General features: G+C 44.7%; 1 protein-coding gene across 3 annotated transcripts in view; it reads left to right on the forward strand.

Annotated features, from left to right (window-relative positions):
* PRKCB (protein kinase C beta) overlaps positions 1 to 25,932 on the forward strand; it is a 385,313-nt gene that overhangs the window by 296,754 nt on the left and 62,627 nt on the right. For all 3 annotated transcript variants that reach the window (XM_019012417.4, XM_019012418.4, XM_055365530.2), the window contains one exon: positions 22,601 to 22,774. In XM_019012417.4, the coding sequence (XP_018867962.1) occupies positions 22,601 to 22,774 (174 nt within the window). The remainder of the gene's footprint in view (positions 1 to 22,600; positions 22,775 to 25,932) is intronic.

A 25,932-nucleotide genomic window follows, 5' to 3' on the forward strand; every position in this document is an offset into this window, starting at 1 on the left:
AGCTACTCTTTGGAGATTTTCTACCTTCATTTCCTCCTCACCCACTCCTTCCTTATCCTTTTGTATTATGTCTCCTCCCCTTAGCAACTTTCAGAAACATCTGTCTCCCAGGTTATCAGCAGTCTTGTAACTCATACCTCTCCAGATCTGAGCATGAGGCATCCTGGCTTGCTCAGGGGAGTAGGGCAGGCATGAGGGGAAGGGAACTGGAAATAAGATTGGAATCCATACATTATTCTGGGCAGAAGTCATCACCTTTACAGTAACTTCCCACTGAAAGGCATAACTAAGGATTCATTCATTCAAGAAGTATTTATTGAGCATCTACTATATGCCAGGTACCCTTGTAGGTACAGAGGCAATGTCTATGAACAAAACAAACAAATATATCTGCCTGCCCTCATGAAACTTATATTCTAGTGGTAGTGATGGTGACGACGAAGATGATGATAACACCTAACATTTTTTGGGTCCTTACTATGTGCCAGGCTCTGTTATAAGTGCTTAGTATGTATCATTAGCTCACACTTACTCTATGATGCAGCTACTGTTGTCCCCATTTTACAGATGAGGAGAGTGAGATGCAGAAAGTTGGAATAACTTGCTAAAGTCACACAGCTAGTAAATGGCATTAAACAGATCAGCTTTGATTTAGATGTGTATGATTTGGGGCTCTTTTTTTTTTTTTTTTTTTTTTCTAGAGACAGGGTCTCACTCTGTCACCCAGGCTGGAGGGCAGTGGTGCAATCATAGCTCACTGCAGCCACGAACTCCTTGGCTCAAGTGATCCGCCCGCCTCAGCCTCCCAAAGTGCTGGCATTACAGGCATGAGCCACTGTGACCAGCTGATTTTGGGATCTTGATTGCTTGATACTTAACATGTAATTTCCTAGTTTTAACAGTGATTCCGTGGAATGTCACAAACATATTCTAGGAGGTTAGTCGTTTTTCCCTCTTATTTTCTCATCTTTCCCTCTAAGTGCTAAGCAGAGTTTACGGCCAGGTGCGGTGGCTCACACCTTTAATCTCAGTGCTTTGGGAGGCCAAGGCAGGAGGATCACTTGAACCCAGGAGATGGAGCAACACAGGGAGACCCCATCTCTATAAAAACAAAAAACAAAAAAAAATTGCATGCCTTATTTTCAGTGTAAGTTGCTGCCATTAGACAAACCACATACTCCTAGTGATGGAGGGCTCTGGGTTTTCTGTTCTTCCTCATCACTCTGTGCTTATTGGCTACCTATCCATGTGTAAATAACACGTGCCATGTGCTCATTGGAACCGTGAGTCATCCGCAGGGATTCCTAAGAGGGCCCATGAGAATGGCTTTCACTCCTCCAGCCTCTGCCCTTCTGACCTCCTCCACAGGCTTCAGCCTTATGGGAGTCCCCAAGTCTTGGAAGCATCTCTAGTGAGTGCAGTGACTCCTTAGCTGGTTCCTTTTCAACCTTCAACCTCCATTTTCTTAACCCTTACCAACTCTACTGCCCAGCTGCACCCACTCCAATTCCACTCACACCCTGCCCATTATCTCCAATGTTTCTGAGCTCATGCTCATTGACAAGGACCATGCCATGGATTTGCATGCATTATATCATATTAATTCTCACCATAATCCTGCAAGGTAGTCACTGATAATCACTCTGTTATATCATATAGAAATTGTAAGGCAGAGAGGTTAAGTGACTTCTCCAAGATCACACAGCTGGAAGGAGGCGGGACCTTGAAAGCTGGTTTTGTGATTTCAGTTGCCTCTTGCCATCTCTTCTCCACTTTGGGGTCCACACATCTTCCCAAACCACTAGTTTAAATTTTTTTTTTTTTTTTTTTTTTTTTTTGACAAGAGTCTCACTCTGTCACCCTGGCTGGAGTGCAGTGACGTGATCATGGTTCGCTGCAGCTTCAACCTCCCAGGCTCAAGCAATCCTCCCATCTCAGTCTCCCAAGTAGCTGGGACTACAGGCACATGCCACCACACCCAGCTAATTTTTTTGTTGTTTTTGTAGAGACAGGGTCCCACTTTGTTGCCCAGGCTGGTCTCGAACTCCTGGGCTCAGGGAATCCTCCTGCCTTGACCTCTCAAAGTGCTGGGATTATAGGAGTGAACCACCATGCCCAGTCCAAACCACTACTCTTTCCTCTTCCTTTTTTCCTTTCTTTCTTCCTTCCTTCCTTCCTTCCCTTTCTCTCTTTTTGACTTTTTTGAAACAGCAGTTACAAAACGATTACAAGAGCTACCTAATGAGGCCAGGTGTGGTGGCTCATGGCTATAATCCCAGAGCCTCTAAAGGCCAAGCCTGGAGGATTGCTTGAGCTCAGGAGTTCAAGACCAGCCCAGCCTGAGCAACATAGCAAGACCTGGTCTCTAAAAATGTGTTTAAAAATTAGCCAGACACAGCTGGATGCAGTGGGTCATACCTGTAATCCCAGCACTTTAGGAGGCTGAGGCAGGCGGATCATGAGGTCAGGATTTTGAGACCAGCCTGGCCAACATAGTGAAACCCCGTCTCTACTAAAAATACAAAAAAAAAAAAAATTAGCCGGGCGTGGTGGTGCATGCCTGTAATCCCAGCTACTCAAGAGGCTGAGGCAGGAGAATCACCTGAACCTGGGAGGCAGAGGTTGCAATGAGTGGAGATCATGTCACTGCACTCCAGCCTGGGCGACAGAGCGAGATTCTGTCTCAAAGGAAAAAAAAAAAAAAGCCAGACACACTGGCACACAGCTGTAGTCCTAGCTACTCTGGAGGCTGAGGCAGGAAGATTGGTTGAGCCTAGGAGTTCGAGGCTGAAGTGGGCTATGATTACACCATTACACTCCAGCCTGGACAGCAGAGGGACACCCTGTCTCTTATATATTTAGAAAGCTGCATAATGACATTTGTGGGTTTCTCCTTCTTCCATGAAAAAAAGAGCAAAAAATGGTATCTCATGACTGCTTTGGTATGAAGACAAATATATTAATACTACATATTAAAACATGTACTTCCACCTAAGTTCACTTTTTTTCTTGCGATTTTAAAAAAAATTAAAGTGCCTTATGAACCTTGAAAACAGCATGGGCCCTGAGCACTGTGCCTGGTGGGTTTTGATGGAGAAGTCAGCCCTATTTTCCAGCTCCAGCATCTCAATAGCACCTCCCTCTGCAGCCTCCGAGCTTTTCTTCCCAAAGGCCAGGGTGCTTAACTACCATGCTCTGTGAGCATGAGAGAGCATTCCAGAGTTCCAGGCCCCAGACCGCAGGGTCCCTTTTTTTTTTTTTCCTTTTTGAGACAGAGTCTTGTTCTGTTGCCCAGGCTCGAGTGCAGTGGGGCGATCTTGAGTCACTGCACCTCCCAGGTTCAAACAATTCTCCTGCCTCAGCCTCCCGAGTGGCTGGGATTACAAACGCCTGCCACCATGCCCAAGTAATTTTTATATTTTTAGTAGAGACAGGGTTTCACCATGTTGGCCATGCTGGTCTTGAACTCCTGGCCTCAAGTGATCCACCTGCCTCAGCCTCCCAAAGTGATGGGATTACAGGCTTGAGCCACCGCGCCTGGCCTCACAGCGTCATCTGCTGGAGCCAAGCGCGGCACCAAATTTTAACAGGAAGAAACTGCCTGAGGAGATTAAAAGGCAGTTTAGTTCATGCCAGGAACAAAGGCCTTCTCTAAAGTCTGAGCTTCTGTTGTGGGAGTCTCTACTAATTTTAATCTCATTAGTGGTATGTATTCACACACAGACATATACATACATACATTAGATGTGGTTATATAATCCTACAGACAAAAGCACTTCCCTGTACTTCAGCCTGCTTTGCTATCTTCCTGCACCATATGGTGAGTTCCTTTATCATATGGTTCACAGATAGCTCAAAGTGTTTGCTACCTGTTTCCTTAATCCTCTTCCAGAGAACCTTTTTGACATTTGCTGTCTGATCTTGGATTCCTGCCTTCTCTTTGGCTCTATCGCAATTATGTCACTTCCCTGCCCCCACCAAGCCTGCAGCCTTTCCTTCTTTCATATGCAATTCTGATTGCAGCGTGGTTTTTTTTTTTTTTTTTGCCAACTCATCTTCCCAGATCCTCGTGAGGCCCTTCTTCCACCTTCCCGAATTTTCCAGGTCTCTCCTCAATGAAGTGACTTACTGCTCTTCCGCAGCCTCTGCCTTCAATTCTCAGAAGGTAGTATGTTACAAGGCAAGATAAGGTTCATTTTTCGCAAGAAAATTAATTATATCAAGGAAAATGAAATGTCAGGAATTTAAGTTTTACAACCTTCCATCTGCCGCAAGTAGATTGTCAAGCCAGAGTGAGTAAAGCGGGTATTTGCTGAGAAGACGTGGCTTGTTTCTGTGTATCTCAAGACACCCAGAGGCAAGAAGTGCCACCTGAATGAGAGAGCTTCCAGCAGTCTGATAACCACGGCTCCATCTGGGGGGTTGTAGGGGGGCCCCCAGCCTGTCATCCCAGCTTCTCGATGACATCTCTCTGCAGATACGCATCAGCACCACCTCTCTCAGCCTTGTTGATGCTTCTCAAGTCTCCATGTCTAATTCTCACATGTAGAATATCCTAGGAATCTAAAATCCCGGGAAAGAAAAACTGATGGGCCAGTGTGGACCAGAGATCCCTAGGATCCAATTCACTGTGACCGGGGAAGCAGTTACTTTTCCAACCGTCCATCAGGAAAGATGACAAGAAAAGCAAATAGGATGTGGGCAGTTTTCCTATGAGAAAGAAGAAAACGACGGGCCTGTCTGGCACACAGGCCAAAGTGGGAGTTTCCTTTAAATGTGTTTTATTTTTTATTTTTATTTTTTTATTTTGTTTATTTATTTATTTTTGAGATGGAGTCTCACTCTGTCGCCCAGGCTGGATTGCAGTAGCACGATCTCGGCTCACTGCAACCTCCACCTCCTGGGTTCAAGCAATTCTCCTTCCTCAGCTTCCCGAGTAGCTGGGATTATATGCGCATGCCACCATGCCTGGCTTATTTTTTTTTTTTTTTTTTGTATTTTTACAAAAAAAATACCATGTTGGCCAGGCTAGTCTTGAACTCCTGACCTCAAATGATCCATCTGCCTTGGCCTCCCAAAGTGCTGGGATTACAGGTGTGAGCCACTGTGCCCGGCCTTTTATTTTAATTTTTTAGAGACAGCATCTGGCTTTGTTGCCTAGGCTGGAGTGCAGTGGCATGATCTTAGCTCACTGCAGCCCCGAACTCCTGGGCTCAAGCGATCCTCCTGCCTCAGCCTCCCGACTAGCTGGGACTACAAGTGCATGCCATCGTGCCTGGCTCATTTTTGTTTTTTTTCTAGAGACGGGATCTCATTATGTAGACCAGGCTGGTCTTAAACTTCTGGCCACCAGCGATCCTCCTGCCTCAGCCTCCCAAAGCAGTGGGATTACAAGTGTGAGTCACGTCGCTGGGCCCTGTGTTTTCTCTAAAATGTTGCCTGATTCTTTGGGAAAAATATCACAAAGATAAATCAAGTCCTCTTGTAGAAGGACCAGATAGAGCCCATTAACATGGAAACTCTCTCTCAGGTGATCATTCATGGCTACTGGTCCAATTATTGTGCTATCATGGTACCTGCCATCCTCTGCATATCCATCTCAACTTTATGTATTATTTCAGAAATTTACAGTCCTGGTAAAATGAATCCCTGGTTACTAACAGCATAACCCATAATCTTTTCTGTAATACAACAAACGTAGTGGCAGAAATTTGTGGATTGTAATCATCCAACACCCATGATAAATATTTTGGATGTACAAATGTGGATGGTACCTATGATTATTCATGCCGTAGTTGTTTCAAACCCCCACCCCACCCCACAGTTTCACCTTATGTACTGACCTCATTGAACACCACTGCGGAGATTGATAACATTTTTGGAGCACTAGGAACTCATCTGAGTGTTTTATAGGCATTGCTCATTTAATCTTCACCATGGGTCTTGTGAAGTGGGTGCTGTTATTACCTGCATTTTTAAATCTGTAGATAAAGAGACAGAGTCTCTATTTTGCAGATGAGGGAATAGAGGCTCAGAGAGGTGAGAAGCTTGCCGTCCTGAAGCGGTGGAGGCAGGTTCAAACCAGGGAGCCTGGCTGCAGAATGTGTTGCCACTCAGCTCCATAGTCCCCTTGCACCCAGTGCCCCCTACTCCTGCTGTGCTGAAACCCATTCTCTATTAGCAGTGCTCTGTAACTCCAACAACAAAGGGGGGCAGTGCTTACAAGGCAGATCAGATTATAAACAAGCTTTCTTCCTGCCACCTAATTGTTGCCATGAATGACAGGCCTTTAAGGGTTTCATTTCATTCTCTTTCAGTAGAAGCCATCAATTATTAGTTTATTTTCCCAGCAACCATTTAAAAAAGAGTCAAATTAAATCTGCTTTTATTTTAACTATCCAGCTTTGTCAAATATAACATATGATTCAAAGAAATTTGACTAAGCCATACATGTCACCAATGTTTATTTTATTTATGTATTTTTTTTGGCATTTCTGTTCTTTTGTGAGTGTGAGTGGTGAGAACACTTAGGATCTCCTCCCTTAGCATATTTCAAGTATATAACACAGTATTATTAACTGAATTACCATGCCATACCTTTTAAATTGCTAGTACTTATTTATCTTGTAACTGAAAGTTTGTACCCTTTAATCAACATCTCCCCATTTTCTCTACTCCCAGCCCCTAGCAACCACCATTCTGCTCTCTGTTTCTTTAAGTTTGACTATTTTAGATTCCACATATGTGAGATCATACAGTATTTGTCTTTTTTTTTTTTTTTTTTTTGAGACACAGTCTTGCTCTGTCTCCCAGGCTAGAGTGCAATGGCGCAATCTCGGCTCACTGCAACCTCATCTCCCAGGCTCAAGCGATTCTTCTGCCTCAGCCTCCTGAGTAGCTGAGATTACAGACATGCACCACTATGCCCGGTTAAATTTTATATTTTTAGTAGAGACAGGGTTTCACCATGTTGACCAGGCTGGTCTCAAACCCCTGACCTGAGGTGATCCACCTGTCTCAGCCTCCCCAAGTGCTGGGATTACAGGCGTGAGCCACCGTGCCTGGCCCCAGTATTTGTCTTTTGGTGTCTGGCTTATTTTGCTTAGGATAAGATGCTCCAAGTTCATGAACATTTATTTTAGCTCAAAAGAACCATTCAGTTACTGGAATTGATCAACATCAATTCTATTGGTAAAAATCAATTCTACCGGTATCAACAATTAGACGACACAGCCCAGAGTGTGAAAATAGTAGTTCTCTCGCATTTCTTATTACAACCCAATTAGACATTTCTTGTTAGACCCAACCACACATCCTCATTTAAATACCAGGGCCAGGTATTTCAGGTTTCAATCTCCTTGTTCCACTCCTCCCCTTTCCAGCAGTCACTGTGAGTCATCCCTTCTAGGAGTGTAGTGACATTTGCTTAACAATAGCAAGTCCACAGAAACCAGAGATGACTGGGCTAAATGCACCTTCATTCTAAACTTCGTTTCACACTTTCATGGCTTTCTCAGCTAGTGGGCAAAAATGCTACTTGATTAAATTACAGGTGTGACATGGCCTCATTTTAAAAGGTTGAAATCTTAATGCAACCTGTCAATCTGACCTCTGAAATGAAAAATTAGCTTATCTATCACACAGATCCATGCTTTTATCATCTATAAAGAGATTTTTAAATACAGAAAACCTTACGTAACAAATCAAGAAATAGCCAAGTTGTATCATCCGAGTTGATCTATACGCCGGATATCACTGCTCTTCTTTTCATCTGGCCAACGTGAAGACTGTATTCGAAAAGTGCTGCAGTCCTACCTACATCCACACTATTAATTCCCAAGCATCTTCTCCCCATTATATCACTTTCCAGTTTTTCCTGAGGTACGTCTTCACTTGGCAGAGTCTACCCAGTTGCCTTCTCCTAAACAGACTGTTAGAAGTCTGAAATCATTTTTAGACTGCTGGTTTCCTCTTTACTGCTAGAGGCAAGTGCATTTGATTCCTTCAAACCACATGACTTCGCATCAGACTGATGTGGCCACTGTCAAATGTAACATTTAAACATATGTTTGTGTGGACATATGTGTTTGGAACATTTCATCCGAAGTCTGACGCTTAAGAATACACTTTGGAAAATCAGAATTAGGGCCTTCAAGATAAACTAGAATGTGATAGGACATCTTCATTTCTGGTTAAAGTTGGAAGTTTGGGAGAGCCTCAAAAGTGAAGAATTCGCCAACAACCATGGTGAATGCAGTGTACTGAGTTCTTGTAACCACCCGGTGGGATCTTCTTGCCCGCTCCCCAGAGAGAGCCGATTTCTCAAGAGGGGAATTATAATAGGGAAAGAGCTTTACACACAAAGACTCAAATCAGCCTCCATGAATATTTGGAGGCTAGAATTTTTCCAAGATAGTTTGGCAGGGAGAGGAGGTGGCTAGGGAATGGGTGCTGCTGATTGGTTGGAGATGCAGTCATAGGGGTGTGGAAAATGGTCCTTATGCTCTGTATCCACTTCTGGGTGGGGTCGCAGGACTGGTTTATGGGTTCACGTCGGGGCTGTCCAGTAGTCAGAAAGGGAAAAGACTGAAAGACATCTCAAAAGGCCAATCTGCAGTTCTACAACAGTGATGTTATCTGTGGGAGTAATTGGGAAAGTTGCAAGTCTTGTGACTTCTGGAATAATGGCTAGTGATCTTTTATGTCTACACCTTAGCCGAATTCAGGCTCCTTTCATCCTCCTAACTTGGCAGTCTTTCATTAGTTTTACAAAGGCAGTTTAGTTTGGGGGAAGGGCTGTTACCATGTAAACTATACACTAAATGTTTCCCAAATTTAGCTTGTCCCAAGTCCAGAAATGACTAAGGGCAGTTTGGAAGTCAAAAGCAAGATGAGGATTGGTTAGATCGGATCTCTTCCACTGTCATCATTTACTGTTATAATTTTTGCAAAGGCGATTTCATTCTTTGCTATATGTTAAGCTGTTAACATGCCTTATGTCATGGAATCATCATCATAGCCCTACTAACTCTTGTTAATGGACCCTTGTCTATATTTTACCCTGATATCCAACCTGCTGTGAGACCTCCTGTTTTTGTTTGTTTTTTTGTTTGTTTGTTTTTATTTTTTGTTTTTTGAGACAGAGTCTCCCTCTGTTGCCCAGGCTGGAGTGCAGAGGTGCGATCTCAGGTCACTGCAACCTCCACCTCCTGGGTTCAAGTGATTCTCCTGCCTCAGCCTCCCAAGTAGCTGGGATTGCAAGCATGCGCCACCATGCCTGGCTAATTTTTGTATTTTTTAGTAGAGACAGGGTTTCACCATGTTGACAAGGCTGGCCTCGAACTCCTGGCCTCAAGTGATCCACCTGCCTCAGCCTCCCAAAGTGCTGGGATTACAGGCGTGAGCCACTGTGCCCGGCCAAGACCTCCTGTTTGGAATGGCTTTCCCCTCCATTCCAGGCCTCTGGTTATCAAAGATGAGGTAGCTTAAGCCCTTCAGTGCTTAATCCCTGGCCCAGGCGGAAGGAGGGCTTTGGCAAATCTGCATGCTAGAAAAGATGAGTTTGGAAGGGCCTGGAAACCAGGGTACATAGTTCCTTTTCCCTTGAGATTTTAGAAGTTGACAGACGGTTTGCTGGTTTTGTAGGGAAATCCTATCTGCCACAGAGCATGTGGATTACCCAGGGAGGATCCTGGAGGTCACGTGCCCAGTACCACCTCTAAGAACAGACAGTATGACCTTGCCTTTCACTCTGGGCTTTGTGTAAGGATCTCCCAGGACATAGATTTCATAGCGACATTGGTCGATTGCTCTGATTCACTTTCTGCCTTTCTCTTTCTTGCATATGGAGAATGTGGGAAAGAATTCCCTATACACACCCACAGGAGTTAGAACATCCTTCTTATCCTCCATAATCGTGCCTTCAAGTTAATAATTATGGCTTGCTGTGTGTTGGGCCCTGAGCTTAACCTGCATTATGTCACTTGATCTCACAACAACCTTCTGAGGGAGAAACTGTCATTATTCCCCTTTTATGGATTGGGGAACTGAGACTCAGAGAGGTTGAGTAACTCAGCCAAGAACACACAGCAAACCATATGATAGAGGCAGGATTTGAGCTCATGATTCCAAAGTCTGAACTTGAACCTTCTATGACTATAATTCTAATTAGATATAAGCTTCCAGATCATCAGACTCTGTCGATGCCATAATCTCTTTCTTACTGGCAGAGATGGTCAGGATACCTGCTACGTGGTAAAGACATGGATGCAGAAGTTAACCTCCATTTGATTAGCTTCGGTGCACCAAGCTGCACCCAGGTTTCTCTCGAAATCCTGCTCCTGAGTGAGTGAGTGCCCCGGGAAGAGCAGGTGGTTGGCGTTTGCTCAGTTTTCCAGCCCCTGATCACCCTGATGGCCTCTAGCCAGCTTTTCTCTCTGTCCTCCCCCAGTGAGGGCCAGGCCTGGCACAGGCAGCCTCACAATATTTAGAAGATTCCAATTTAATTGGTCTAGACTGTGGCCCAAGCATCGGCTTCTAAAACCTCCACAGGGAGTTCTAATATGCAGCAGGGAGAAACAGCAGCTCAGTGCAGCAGGCAAGTCTCGTCCACGGAAGGGCTGGGGGAATGAAGGAGATCATATTTGCCTTAAAACTTGGAGTTGAGCTCATCTGACCTACCCTCTGCAGGTCTTCAGGGGGACTGGGAAGAATCCACGCAGGAGATAGCCCCAGAGAGCAAGGGGATCCTCAAAGAGATGGGATCTTAAGATAGAAGGAGGGTACACTCCTTGCAACAGATCAGCACCCTGACCCTGTACCCAGCCTCGTCCACAGACCTGCTCCCTAGTGCTGGGCATGGGAGACAGAGCTAGGGGTCGTGTGGTCCCCCGGAGGCCTACAGTATATACACATGAGCTGTAACTTGCTTGTCTGTCCCTCCCCAAGTTGACCTCAGTTTATCACACCTTACTGATGCTCTTCTGCCAATTTAGTGTTTGAGGACCCTGTGAGCCCTAAAGGTCTCTTTCTCTTATTTTATTATTTTATTTTATTATTTCATTCATTTATTTTGAGATGGAGTCTCACTCTGTCATCCAGTCTGGTGTGCAGTGGCGTGATCTCGGCTCACTGCAACCTCCACCTCCTTGGTTCAAGGGAGTCTCCTGCCTCAGCCTCCCGAGTAGCTGGGATTACAGATGTGCACCACCACACCTGGCTAATTTTTGTACTTTTAGTAGAGATGGGGTTTCACCATGTTGGCCAGGCTGTTCTTGAACTCCTAACCTCAGATGATCCACCTGCCGTGGCCTCCAAGGTGCTGGGACTACAGGCATGAATCACCATGCCCGGCTGAGATAGGATCTTAAGATAGAGGGAGGGTATAGTCCTTGCAACAGATGAGTACCCTGATCCTATACCCAGTGTCATCCACAAGCCTGCTCCCTAGTAGGGATGGGAGAGGGAGCTAGGGAGGGAGGGGCATGGGAGAGGGAACTAGGGATCGTGTGGTCCCCTGGAGGCCTACAGTATATACACATGAGCTGTAACTTGCTTGTCTATCCCTCCCCAAGTTGACCTCAGCTCACCACACCTTACTGTGTTGAGGTATAATTTACAGAAGACTCACTTGTTTGTTTCATGTAATCTTGAATGATGCTCTTCTCCCAATTTAGTGTGTGGGGACCTAAGAGCCCTAAAGGTCTCTTTGTCTATTTTAGATGCACCATCTGAATTCAAGTTAGAATCTTTTCCCAATCACTGTTTGTTAGTCAAGCTTGCAGACTGTGACAGTGCTAGATGTTTTGGTCTCTTCTTCCTTGCCTCCTCCTCCTCCTTTTCTGATTCTGTTGCAGGGATGTTATTAAGAACATCATCCACAGCACAGTGTGTTCAAACATCCTTGCAAAACATTTCTTTTAGATCTAAGTTCTAGAGAAAGCTTATTTTTCTCCTCAAAAAACGATTTTCATTATAGAAAATATGAATTTCGTTATGTTGCATGTATTTCTGATTGCTTTGGTTTCCAGGAAGCAGAAAGAGAAAGCAGGAGAGAGAGAAAGAGAGAGAGAGAAAGAGAGAGACTGAGAAGAAAAGAGGGAGAGAAAAGAAAGAAAAGAGAACGAAGGAGAGAGAGAGATGGCAAAGGAGGGAAAGAGAGAGTATATATCTATAAAGTATATATGCATACATGTACACATACACGTGTATTTACTATATTCTTTTTTTCTTTTTGAGACTGAGTCTCGATCTGTCACCCAGGCTGGAGTGCAGTGGCATGATGATCTCTCGGCTCACTGCAACCTCCACCTCCCGGGTTCAGGTGATTCTCCTGCCTCAGCCTCCCAAGTAACTGGGATTACAGGCGTGTGCTATCATGCCCAGCTAATTCTTTTGTATTTTTAGTCGAGACAGGGTTTCACCATGTTGGCCAGGCTGGTCTCGAAATCCTGACCTCAAGTGATCCACCCTCCTTGGCCTCCCAAAGTGCCGGGATTACAGGCATGAGCCACCAAGCCCGGCCACTACATTCATTTTTAACCACCTGTGTTGAAGTATAATTTACAGAAGATTCACTGGTTTGTTTCATGTAATCTTGAATGATCCCTCAAATTCTTTGTGAAATATGAGTTGGACGGAGCCTTATGTAAATTAAACAATGCTGACACCCAAGGAACTGAAGATCTTTAGTGACCTTGATCTGGGAGATTTTTAAAGCAACTTCTCCTACTCATGAAATCCTTTCATTCATTGATTCAACGGATATGTATTGAGTGTCAACTGTGTGCTAGATGTTGGGGACATGACAGTGGGCAGCTCAAAGAAAATGCCTGCCCTCATGGAGCTTCCACTCTTGTGAGGGATAAAAATAAACAGATAGATATTAATATAATGCCCGTGTGGTAAGTGCTGTCAAGAAAAACAAAGGAGGGGAAGGGGATGGAAAGTGACTATGGGGCCTATGAGTTTAGAGAAGGTGGTAGGGAGGGTGTTGTGACAGGGTCACATTAGAGTGACCTGAACAAGATGAGGGAGCAAACTGTTGAGTGTCCCTAGGGGAAGAGTCATGCAGGCAGGAAGAGCAAAAGGCAGGGATTCTGAGAGGTGAGATTGAGTCCCAAGTACAGTAGGAGGACAGAGGAAAGCCTTAGGAAGGTGGAGTGACATGAACAAACTTAAGTTTCTAAAGCATCGTTCAGGTGTATAGAGAATAGAATGGACCAGGTGCAGTGATTCATGCCTGTAATCCAGCACTTTGGGAGGCCAAGGTAGGAGGATCTCCTGAGGCCAGGAGTTCCAGACAAGCTGGGGCAACAGAGTGAGACCTAATGTCTACCAAAAAAGAGAGAAAAAGAGAATAGAATGTTTATGAGAGCGAGAAGAGGGGAAGCAGAAAACAGGGTAGGAGACAACTGCAGGAAACCAGGCTAAGGATCAAGGTGGCTCAGATCAGCAAAGAGGTTGAACTTAGTATATATTTTGAATGTAGAGCTGACAAATCTTGTGATTGTACTGGATGAGAGATACAGGAGAGAGGAACCGAGGGTGACTGGATTTGGCTTTGGACTTGTGGCAAGTGTATGTTGAAGTTGAGCAGTTGGGAAGCAAGATCTTGGGTCCCTGGCTGTCTCTGCCCTTGCACACTAGTGTGGCCATTTGCACTGCTCCCTCAGGACAAAGCTCCCGGGCCAGTTGAAAACCGGAGGTTGGTGCTTTGTACAAAGCTCACCATCAGCCCCCTTTGCTGTTTGGTGAAAAGATGATGTTGACGATCACCACTGTAATGGGTAGAATTGTGTCCTCGTAAACAATGTATGTTCAATTTCTAATGAAGGTTGCCTCACTTGGACATAGGGTCTTTGCAGGTATAAGCAAGTTAAGATGTGGTCACTCTGGATTAGGGTGGGCCTGAATCCAATGGCTGGTGTCCTCATAAGAAGAGGGATATTTGGATACCGACAGAACACACAGGGAAGAATAGCAGGGGAAGACAGAGGCAGAGATTGGAGTGATGCGCTTAAAAGCCAGGGAGTGCCAAGGGTAGCTGGCAGCCAGCAGGACCTAGGAGGGAGGTGTGGATGGAACAGATCCTCCCTCAGAATCTTCAGAAGGAACCAACCCTGCCAACACCTTGATTTGGGACTTCCAGCCTCCAGAACTCTGAAATAATAAATTCCTTTTGTGTGAAGTCACTCAGGTTTTGGCTCTTCCTTTTGGTCATGCTAGGAAACTAGTAGAACCACCAGGTATTAAATATTTATAATTTGCCATGCACAGTGCTAAGTTAAGGTGTGCACTAAGATACTTTATCCCATAAAACTCTCTCAGCAGCACCAAAAGCAAAGTATTGTTGGCATCTCCATTTTATAAGATGAGGAGAAGATTGAGATTCAGAAAACAGTGAATTTCTCAAGGTCGTACAGCTTGTATGTGCCAAAACTTGGACACGTACCAGGTTTTCTAACTCTAAAAGTCCATGCCCTAACCATTATGCAACGCTGGGCCACAGTCAGGGGCCGAGATTCCAGGCACGCTTTGCCATTGGGATTCGCCAGTAAAGTTCATCACCACAAACTTTCCAGCCAGGAATCCCTGGGCTACTTTCCTCTGTTTTATTTGCTGTCATCAGAGTTCTGCTATTTATCACATCTCTCCCAGAAGATTCTTGGGGAACAGATGTGGCTTGGAATTTGATAAGAACGTCACTTCAACACATCCTTTCAGTCTGTTTGGAATCCTCACCCTGGAGAGAGAGGGACAGCTGAACAAACAGCCCACGCCCTATATGTTGGTATTAAAGTTTCTGGAAGCTCCAGAAACTGCTTGAGACAATTAATAAGAGATCATTTCCATTTAAAGGAACATTTTAGAACGTGGGCATCACCAGCCAGGGCAATGGCTACTTTTCTGCTCTTTTCCTCTCCCATGGCAAAACTTCACAGCATATGGCCGGGCGCGGTGGCTCATGCCTGTAATCCCAGCACTTTGGGAGGCTGAGGCGGGCGGATCACGAGGTCAGGATATTGAGACCATCCTGGCTAACACGATGAAACCCCGTCTCTACTAAAAATACAAAAAATTAGCCGGGCATCGTGGCGGGCGTCTGTAGTCCCAGCTACTCGGGAGGCTGAGGCAGGAGAATGGAGTGAACTCGAGAGGTGGAGCTTGCAGTGAGCCGAGATCGCACCACTGCACTCCAGCCTGGGCAACAGAGGAGACTCTGTCTCAAAAAAAAAAACAAAAAACTTCACAGCATATGTGGAGGCAGAAGGTCTGCCCAAGCCACTTGATGGAAGCAGGGCCGTGTTTGTCCTGCTTATTGGGCACATCACCAGTGCCTAGCATCATGCCTAGAACAAAATTCCCAGTAGAGCTTGTAGACCTGATGGAAGAACTGGAATCGTGACTGCAGCATGAATGCACACCAAGCTCATCTCGCCAAGAAAATGTTAGTGGTTGTATAAGAAATAGAAAAAGGAAATGACTGTGGCTATGTGCAAGGTGGATAGGAAAAGAGGAATAGGACCAGGATCTAAAACTGAATTTAAAATATTCCAGCACTGATTTGCTCACCACTGAACACTTGGCACTTAGGGCTTGATGATGGGGTGTGTTTAAGGGCATGGATTTAGGGGACAGGTGACTAGGTGTCACTTCCTAGTGGAATACGGACGAGTCACCTAGCTTTGTTAAGCCCTCTCTTCTTCATCTGTAAAATAGGGATAGCAGCAGTTTCCACCTTACGTATTTACTGTGGGAATTAAATAAGATAATGCATATTGGAAGTAATCAGTGGGCATGTACATGGTTATTGTTATAAAGTCCAAACTGTCCCAACGTTGCCCTTTTTTTCCTTGGCACAAACACTAGGCCTTTGAGTATCACAAATTCTTTGTTCAGCCACCCTACTTGGTGGCTGGATCTCTCTGATTCTATTAGAGACAATTGTCTGCTACATCTCAGAGAGATGGGAGTCAGCATCTGCAATTTGATTTCTGAAGCTTAAGTGCTCATATCCTTATAGGAATCATAGGCCAAGGTTTGTAGATCCAGATCGTTTAATCCTAAGGAAGCACTGTTCTTTTCCCTTTGGCTGAAATATGCCTCCTGTGTCCCCGCCTTGCTAGTCCTATTGATACTTCAGGTGTCAGCTTAACCATCACTTCCCGAAGAGCATCTTTTGCTGACCCACTCAGCGATGTTAAGTCTTCCATTTAAACACTCCAAGAGCAATGTGTACTTCTGTTTCAGGGGTCTCATTATGATTGATGTTAGGTAGTTATTTGTACAGGAGTGTAAGCTTCATGAGGGCAGGAACCTTGTCGTTCTGCATTCCTGGTGCCTATCTCAGTGTCTGACACATCCTAGACCCTAAATTAATGTTAACTGAATGAATTGTCTAGCCTTCTAGGTGCTGGATAAAACTAGGAAAGTTGATGCATTTGGAAGGCACAATGAATTCCATCTCTGTTGCCTCTCTCAATTGAAGCTTTAAACAATATTGTTATTATTGATTGAAAAGAGCATGCATAACCAAACCCAAGGTGGCAGGGACCACTGCTGACCAAGCTGGGTTGCAAATTAAACTGCAGCCATTTTTGATCATGTGGTTACTCTTCTTTTCCCTGATCCTTCTTGAAACACTTATTCTAAAACGAGGGTCAGCAGACTATTGGAACCCAGGCTACTGCTTATTTTTGTAAATAAAGTTTTATTAGACCATAGCCACACTCATTCACTTGATCCAGACCGCCCTGCAAAGCCTATAATATTTCCTGCTTGGCCCTTTATAGAGAAAGAGGGACTTGATAAATCTGTTCTGGTTATCTATTGCTATGTAGCAAGTCATTCCAAAACATAGAAGCTTAAAACAACAGCCATCCTATATTATCTGTCATGGTTTCTGTGGGTCAGGAGATTGGGAATGATCACTGGTTGGTTGTGGCTTGAGGTTTTTCCTGCACTGGCTGGAGCACCTGGGGCTGCCTGGTCATCAAGCTTATCATGTAGTACTAGGGTTTCTTCATGGGGTCTTGTTCCCTGGTCTAGCATTGTGTCTTGGGGTAGAAAGGAAAGAAACTGACAGAAGCTACAGCCTCAGAAGTCTTGCAGGGTCTCTTCACCACATTCTGTTCATTAAGGCAGCCGCAGTGCCTGCCCAGGTTCAGAGACTCTGGCTCTGATTGGAGGAGTATCAAATATTTGTAGACATGTTTTAAAACCTCTATAAAGTATCACTTCCTTCGTGCTATGGGGACAGCTCTCAAAATGTAACTCCAAGAGAGGACAGAGAGATTTATATCGAAAATGAAAGCTTGATTAGAATATTAAGAAGAAAAGGAAAGTTTTCTCTCATCCTATTAATGACTGCTGAGAAAGTGTTAGGAAAATCAGGATGGAAGGATTCTGTCAGCTTTACCTACTGACATCTCCTAGCCACCTTATTAAATGAATCAATTTTGATAATATCTGGTGATTATAATCAACATAGGAAGAATATGTTTATTAAAATGCAGACTCCCAGGTCACAGCCCAGAGCTCCTGAAGGTGAGGGAGTGCTTGGAATCTATATGGTAAGCAAAGACCCTCAAGTGATTCTGACATAGGCAAGAGGCGCAGTCCTTTATAAAGACTGGAATTTGCCTTGTTTTAGGTCACATACTGACATGATGCTACTTGGCTTCATGTATTTTAATTATTATTAAGAATTTGAGCTACCTATGTAATAATTTTGTTTTAGGGATCTCTAAGATACATAATCCATTCAAAGTAATATAAATAAAAATAACTTTATTGGAGGGATATAAAGGTTTCAAACAGAAAATGGCTAAGCCTCATGAGAGATTGGAAACTGAAAGCAAGGCCTCTGCTTGTTCTCTTACCTTCTTTGTTTTTTCCCCCTGCCTCAAACATCTATTTTATTCCTCTTTGCCTGCACAGTGGTAGAAAAGGACCACGCTAGGCTGAGTGTGGTGGCTTATGCCTGTAATCCTAGCACTTTGGGAGACCTAGATGGGCGAATCACTGAAGGTCTGGAGTTTCAGAACAGCTGGGGCAACATGGTGAAACCCCATTTCTACTAAAAATACAAAAATTAACCAGGTGCGGTGGTGGACGCCTGTAATCCCAGCTACTTGGGAGGTTGAGGCAAGAGAATTGCTTGAACTCGGGAGGAGGTGAACGAAGATCATGCCACTGCACTCCAGCCTGGGCAACAGAGTGAGAATCTGTCTCAAAAACGAAAAACAGAAAACAAAACAAAACAAAACAAAAAAAGGACCACTCTAGGAACATCTGTGTATTCTCTGTTGAGGGACCCAGGACTGACTCCTCAGAGTACCCTAATTCAAATTCTTGGGAGGGGGAATCCGATTGGCTTGGCTCAGGTTGAGGAACTTACCTCTGATCCAATCAGCTGTGACCAGCTGTGTCCACTGCCCAATCAGAAGGTTCTTCTAATAACACAGAGTTGGAAGAAGTGAAAGGCATGCTAGGGTTTTCATTTCCAAATTAAACTGCAGTCATTTTTTATCATGTGGTTACTCTTATTTTCCCTGATCCTTCTTGAAACACTTGTTGCAAAACAAGGGTCAGCAAACTATTGGAGCCCAGGCTATTGCTTATTTTTGTAAATAAAGTTTTATTAGACTACGGCCACACTCATTCTCTTGATCCAGACCGTCCCGCAAAGCCTATAATATTTCCTGTTTGGCCCTTTATAGAGAAACTGTCCTGACTCCTGCTCTAGAATTCAGTTCGCTTCTATGTCTAAATTTTTGCTATGCCTTATGCATGTCCGTTCTGTTTTCCGTTAATCAGTATAGGGCATGTTGTTGAGGACAGGGCAAGACACTGGAAATCTTCACACACCCCTGTTTATTGATTTTTAAAACTATCTGTACAAATGCAATAGTATCTCCTACGATGCGGAGCACATAGCATTGCTGATTTGCAAGAAGATTTCAACTGCTACTTGAGATTGTTTTAGGTGCCGTGTAGTTGCACTATTAAATAAAATTAAATCACGTTATGATAAGGTTATTTCTGCGTCTTCTTTTACTCTTTCTAATTACTTGAACAAGCAAATCTCATTTGATGACAATATGCTCTCTAACAACTTTCTAATACAATTTTTTCCTTTAACAAGGAGAAGATGCAGAGCCTGACTCAGAACCTTCAGCAGCCAGCAGTATATAGCTAGAATTTACTGGCACCGCTTTGCTTTTATTTATTTTTATGCTTATCTTCCATTTGTGACTTGTGATACAGGCTTGCCATTAATAGTGGTGATATAAAGTTTCCTTTTCAAATTTAGTTAAGTTGAAATGTGACTAGATTTTTAAAATGCTAAGCAAATAACAGTTTAGGTGGCAGGAAGAAATGTGAAAAAATGGATATGAATGATTGAAGTGCGGAAATGCCTGAGCTACAGTAACTGACATAGTTACAAAGCAGCCCTGGTGCCCAGAGGAGGTAGTGGCCGATTTGGTCTGAATGGAACCTCCAGATTAGAGGAGGAGATAACAGCCCAGTGGAATCTCAGATTTTCAAAGCAGTGCAAGAGCATGGAAGGACGTCATAGACAGTGGGAGTCAAATGTTCAAAGGAAAAGAAAGAACAGGATGTGGTCATGGAATTGTTTGGCTTTCAAGAGCCACTGAAGGGCTTTCAGCATTCAAGTGGCACAGTCAGAGCTGCATTTTCAGAACAGTCATTAGCTGAAGCAAGTTAATCTCCCCGAGCCTCAGTGTGTTTGTCTACGAAATGGGGGTAATTGACACAGATGTAGGATGTCCACCCCTGTCCCTGGTGAAGGGGGAAATTCCCAGCCATTCTGCCCTGTCTCTCTTCCATGCGGAAGGCTAAGATGTCCTATCATGACTGCATCTGCTCTGAAGGTGTCTAGGGCCCCTCCTTCTCTCGTTTTGGTTGGGGGAATGGGAGGTAGTTGCAGATATTCAGGATTGTTGGATGGTGCCTTGACCGGTGGTGATGGGTCAGGGAGAGTGTATTAGTCTGTTTTCATGCTGCTGATAAAGACATACCCGAGACTGCGTAATTTATGAAAAAGAGGTTTAATGGACCTGGGGAGGCCTCAATCATGGTGGAAGGCTAAAGTCACGTCTTACATGGTAGCAGTCAAGAAAGAATGAGAGCTAAGCGAAAGGGGAAACCCCTTATAAAATCATCCGATCTTGTGAGACTTATTCACTACCACTAGAACAGTAGGCAGGAAACCGCTCCCATGATTCAATTATCTCCCACCAGGTCCCTCCCACAACATGTGGAAATTACGGGAGCTACAATTCAAGACGAGATTTGGGTGGGGACACAGCCAAACCATATCAGAGGGTGTCCACTGTCAAGGACAGCTCAGCACCAAGCCCTTCTTACTGGGCTCTGGAGTTTCTCAGCTGAAAACTCTTCTTCTTTCCATCTCCAATCCCTCTGCTCGCTTGTCTTCCAGCTAAGTCACCTCCCTGCCCCCTCCCTGCACATGTCCCGGCCCCAGCTCTCTCTGGAATCCAGGAGCAGGAAGTCCCTGTCTCCACCTGACTCTACATCTTAGGAAAGTGACTCCCTTGAGTCATTGTTTCTGTGTTAGTAAGCATTGAGGAAGGAAAATACAGCCCTTGGGTACCAGGGAGAGAACAGAGGGAGGCAGGAAATAAACTGAAGGTGCCCATCCTAGCACTTGGAGCCCTGTCTTGCCATGCACGTAAGCAGAGGGTCTGCAGGAGCCACTCAGACTGGCAGCTTTTCTTTTTTATTGTGGTGCTGGGGAAGAAAGAGGTTAAAAAGAGTTCTCTTGCTGTGGAAGTGTGTGACAGGGACCCTCTTCCTAAGGTGTCCCAAATCCCTGCATCTGCCTGGCCTTTGTCACTGTGGCTGTGATGAGAGAGAAGATCGTGAGGACAGGAGATAGGAATGCTGTGAGCTGGCAAGCTCAGCTCGGAAGCTTCAGTGCATGGGTGCATGATCTGGAAGCTTCTGTGCATGAGTTTAGCCAGAACTTTTGCTGCTGGGATAAGAGCTGAGTGGGGTGTGCAGAGCTGCCTTCCTGCTGCTAAGCTTATTCTGTGTGTCACCCCTTCTAGCCTGAGTCCTCTGTTGCATCCTCTGGTCCTCCAGCTGAGTTGAGTGTAGCATCTAATTTCCTCAATCACCTGAACTCTGGCCCTGATTGGTTCCCTTACCCTCCTGAGCCTTAATTTCCTGCAATATGGGATTCACAATGGCACCTACTTCCTATGATGTTATGCAATACAAATGAGTAACAATAAGTGAAAACCTGGAATTGTTTGGTCAGTAGAAAAGTGCTCAAAAATGTAATGGTGGTTAGTATTGTTGCCTGCAAAATATCTGACACAGTGCATGCAGTGAATACTTCAATCTGATTCTTTCTTCCTCCAGGAAGCCTTCCTAGAAGTCCCCAAACCAGGTTAGGACTCTTCGTAATGGGGTTCTGCCTTGTGCTTCCTACAAGGCTTCTTGAGACAATCTGCTGGTCATTGTTCTCTCTGGCATAATCACAACCAAAGAATATTCAAAGAATATTCCCCCGGTTGGGAGAGTGGGAGAGGGGGTGACACGCAGAAAATACCGATGTGTCTGTGAGCCACACCGGTTAACTGGCCCTGAATATGACCACAGCACAGCCCATAGAAGGAAGCCCCAAGATAACAGGAGAGGCTGTTAAAATATTAAATTAATCATCTCTGTAATTAATTTGCAAAATATTTCTTCCTCTCTGGAGTTAAGGGTCAGAGAACGTGCTTTTTCTTTATTGCTGTATCCCCAGTGCTTAGCAGGTTCTTAGTGAACATTAAATACTTGAATTAATAAAGGAACAAGTGCCCTAATTTTAGTTTTGTCAGTCGTTCACTCATTCTGCCATTCAACAAACATTTATTGAACATGTACTATGAGCCAGGAGCTATTGCAGGCTCTTGGGTTACACCAGTAAACCAAAACAGCAAAGATACTTGCCCTCATGGGGCTTACCTTCTAGCTAGGCATTGACACATTGCCTGTTACCTCAGAGGGATCAATATACAATCATCTCCCCTGGAACCATCCTCTCTTGATTGAGTTCAGCTATTCAAAGTGCGAGGTCAGGGCTGGATGCAGAATCACCCCTGTAATCTTAGCACTTTGGGAAGCCAGGGCAGGTGGATTGCTTGAGGTCAGGATATCAGCCTGGGCAACATAGTGAGACCTTGTCTCCACAAAAAATAAAAAATAAAAAAATTAGCCGGACATGGTGGCACTTACCTGTAGCCCTAGCTACTTGGGAGGCTGAGGCAGGAGGATCACTGAGCCCAGGAGTTCGAGTCTGCAGTGAGCTATGATCATGTTACTACCCTCTAGGCTGCAGTGAGTCATGATCATGCTATTGCAATCTAGGCTGGGTGGCAGAGCAAGACCCTGTGTCTGAAAATATAAAAGTGTGAAGTCAATAGAAAACATTACCTGTTGTTTCAGAGTCAACAGAAGGCACCTATACAAAGCTAAGTGTGGCTACAAATGAACACCAGCTGCTCATAACTGGCCCCCAGACTCCTTCCAACTGCCCTGACATGCTTGCTCTCTTTCCCAGGTCATGCTTTCAGAACGAAAAGGCACAGATGAGCTCTATGCTGTGAAGATCCTGAAGAAGGACGTTGTGATCCAAGATGATGACGTGGAGTGCACTATGGTGGAGAAGCGGGTGTTGGCCCTGCCCGGGAAGCCACCCTTCCTGACCCAGCTCCACTCCTGCTTCCAGACCATGGTAACTTGTCCCATGGCCCTGGGTATTCCACCTCCAGGGCTTCACCAGGCTTTGGCCAAAGCTATCTTAGCAGCACCCAGCACAGAGATACCTGCACCCTTCCCTTTCTAGACACAGAAAGATGTAAGGCCCAGGGAAGTCAGCTGAGAGTTCTGAGGTTGCTACTGAGAAACGCTCTCCCCTGAGACAGATGCTGTCTCAACTTAGATAAAGGAATTCAGGCAACTGGTTTTATAATCAACAGAGCAGGGCCTTTCTCTGACAGCAAGGAGTGACTTGGGGACAGGAGCTGGGTGAAAAGGTTCACAGCTTGTGGATCTAGATGGTTCCATTCAGCCCTCCAGACCTTTGGATAAATGCACAAGTACATCTCTGCAGGTTGCCTGAGGCCTTTGCATGGGCCTCATTGGAGGGAGGATGTTGCCTGAGAACACAGCCCTCGAGGACTCTCAGGGAAGGTACACAGTGTCCTGGGAAAGAGCTAGTGAGTTCAGAGCCATGGCTGCCAAGGTGAGAAGGGAGCACTTGTCCATTTGTCCATTTTCTGCTCTTGACTGTGATTTCAACCCTATCTGCAAGAGCAAGAGTCCCTGCTTTAAGTAACCTCTTACCTTTCCCTGTTCAAATTAGACCTTGGTTTCCATACCCAGGGATGGAGAGGCCAGAGTCCAAATGCAAAGGGGTACAAAGTTAATTGATGCCTTTTAGGATTCTCAGGGCCAAAGACCTGGTGACTTAAGATGTTTTGGGGACTTTTCAAGATTAATTTTGACTCTATCCAGTTCTCAACTTACTGAGTAGAGTGACTGATTTTAGATCCCAACCCATATATGAGATGGGACACTAGAGTACTTTGCATCTAATTTGATGTCTTTAGTGATTTCCCTCTCTCTTTAATTCTTTTCTTTTATCTGTTCTATTATCTGCTGAAGGTATCCTGGGCTGTGTGACCTGTAGCATTTTCACAGTCTGGATTTCACTGACTGTACAGCCTTGGGGCACCTCAACACGTTTCCTCTGTCTTCTGTATTTCGTGCAATTGACAGCTGGTTCTGGAGGCTTGGTCAGACTCAGCTAGGATCTCTTTGGCAAGACCATAGATGGTGACCTGTTCTTTCATCTGAAGTTGTATAATGGCTTGTTGTCTCTCATAGTGAAGTTGGCAGCGACTGATGGTTGGTGCCTAGATCTGTTAACTCATTAGGGATTGTAAAATGGTGATATCCTAATTCTATCATTTATTTTTCATTTACTAGTGAGAATGCCTTTATAAAGAAGGGCCTCCCTTCACCTATTACTTAGTTCCCTAGTGGTATAGTTCCTGTGAGAAAGGCAGGATAAATGCTTGATTCTTTCTCTTTATTTAGTAGTTCTCAAGATAATAAATTGGTTCACTATTGTGCTCCAAGGGTGGCTAAAGTTGGCTTTTTTTTTTCTAAATGGGTCTGGCTCTGTCTCCCCAGCTAGAGTGCAGTGGCATGATCATGGCTGACTGCAGCCTCGATTTCCCATGCTCAAGTGATCTTCCCACCTCAACCTCCCTAGTAGCTAGGACTACAGGCACACACCACCACACCCAGCTAATTTTTGTACTTTTAGTAGAGACCGGGTTTCACCATGTTGTCCAGGCTGGTCTTGAACTCCTGGACTCAAGTGATTCACCTGCTTCGGCCTCCCAAGGTGCTGGGATTACAGGCATGAGTCACCATGCCCGGCCAAAGTTGGCTTTTAAAATAAACTGTTTTGAGTGGAAGAAGAGACAATAGAAAGGAAAATATTAAGTGAATGATAATTTACATCATGCAGTGGAGACTTGGCAAAGACCAGGAAAGGGTACACCTAACCTTACTAGTCCAAATCTCTAGTCTTACCATGGAGATTTAAGGCCTAAAGGTGTTCAAGTGGTGATAGAGACAAGGCTGGGATTTAAACCTCTAGGCTCCCCTACTCCCTTACCTTCTCCCTTTTCCATTGGTTATCCCCAGATGGATTCATTGACATCATCAGGCAAAGGACAGTCTCCGTCCAGTAAATCAACTAAGTAAGAAAGGGACCTTGTGCCCAGCATAGAGGCTGAGCAGCAGCAGTTTTCCATTTTAGTTGGATATGTTGAGAGTGGGAGAAATGAATCATGGGTGACTAATGTTCATTGTAGCATCTTTGTTTGTGGTTTATTATTTTAAAAATGATTAAATAGAGTAGACTTGAGATTATTCTTTTAATATTGAACCATCCTACTCACCTATATTTCAATATGCTTTCTGGAATTAGAGAGTAGGGGCTGGGTGTACATGGAAATTTTGCAGAAGTCTGGGTCCCCTCCAGGGATTGTCATGTGCCAGGGAAGAGAGACTGAGAACCAGGAGAGCCTAGAACACAAGAGCCCAGTGGGTTTGGGTCTTGCATGGTGACATGATTTGGCTGTGTCCCCACCCAAATCTCATCTTGAATTGTAGTTCCCATAATCCCCATATGTCATGGGAGGGACCAAGTGGGAGGTAATTGAATCATGGGGGCGGTTACCTCCATGCTAGTTATGATAGTGAGTGAATTCTCACAAGATCTGATGGTTTAAGAGGGACTTTTACCCCACTTCGCTCTGCACTTCTCCTTGCTGCTGCCATGTGAAGAAAGACACGTGTGCTTCCCTTTCTGCCATGATTGTAAGTTTCCTGAGGCCTCTCTAGCCATGCTGAACTCCGAGTCAATTAAACCCCTTTCCTTTATAAATTATCCCATCTCAGGTATGTCTAAGGGACTAATGAGAATGGACTAATACACATGGGAATGAAGGCCTCCCATGTTGGAGACCAATGCAAGTAATTGAATCGTGGGGGTGGTTACCTCCATGCTAGTCATGAGAGTGAGTGAATTCTCACGAGATCTGATGGTTTTATGAGGGACTTTTACCCAATTTCGCTCTGCACTTCTCCTTGCTGGTGCCATGTGAAGGACACGTTTGCTTCCCCTTCTGCCGTGATTGTAAGTTTCCTGAGGCCTCTCTAGCCATGCTGAACTCCAAGTCAATTAAACTCCTTTCCTTTATAAATTACCCAGTCTCAGGTATGTCTAATGGACTAATGAGAATGGACTAATACACATGGGAATGAAGGCCTCCCCATGTGGAGACCAATGCAGAATCTCCCCAACCGACAAGT

Source organism: Gorilla gorilla, chromosome 18 (genome assembly GCF_029281585.2).
Source record: "Gorilla gorilla gorilla isolate KB3781 chromosome 18, NHGRI_mGorGor1-v2.1_pri, whole genome shotgun sequence".
NCBI lineage: Eukaryota > Metazoa > Chordata > Mammalia > Primates > Hominidae > Gorilla > Gorilla gorilla.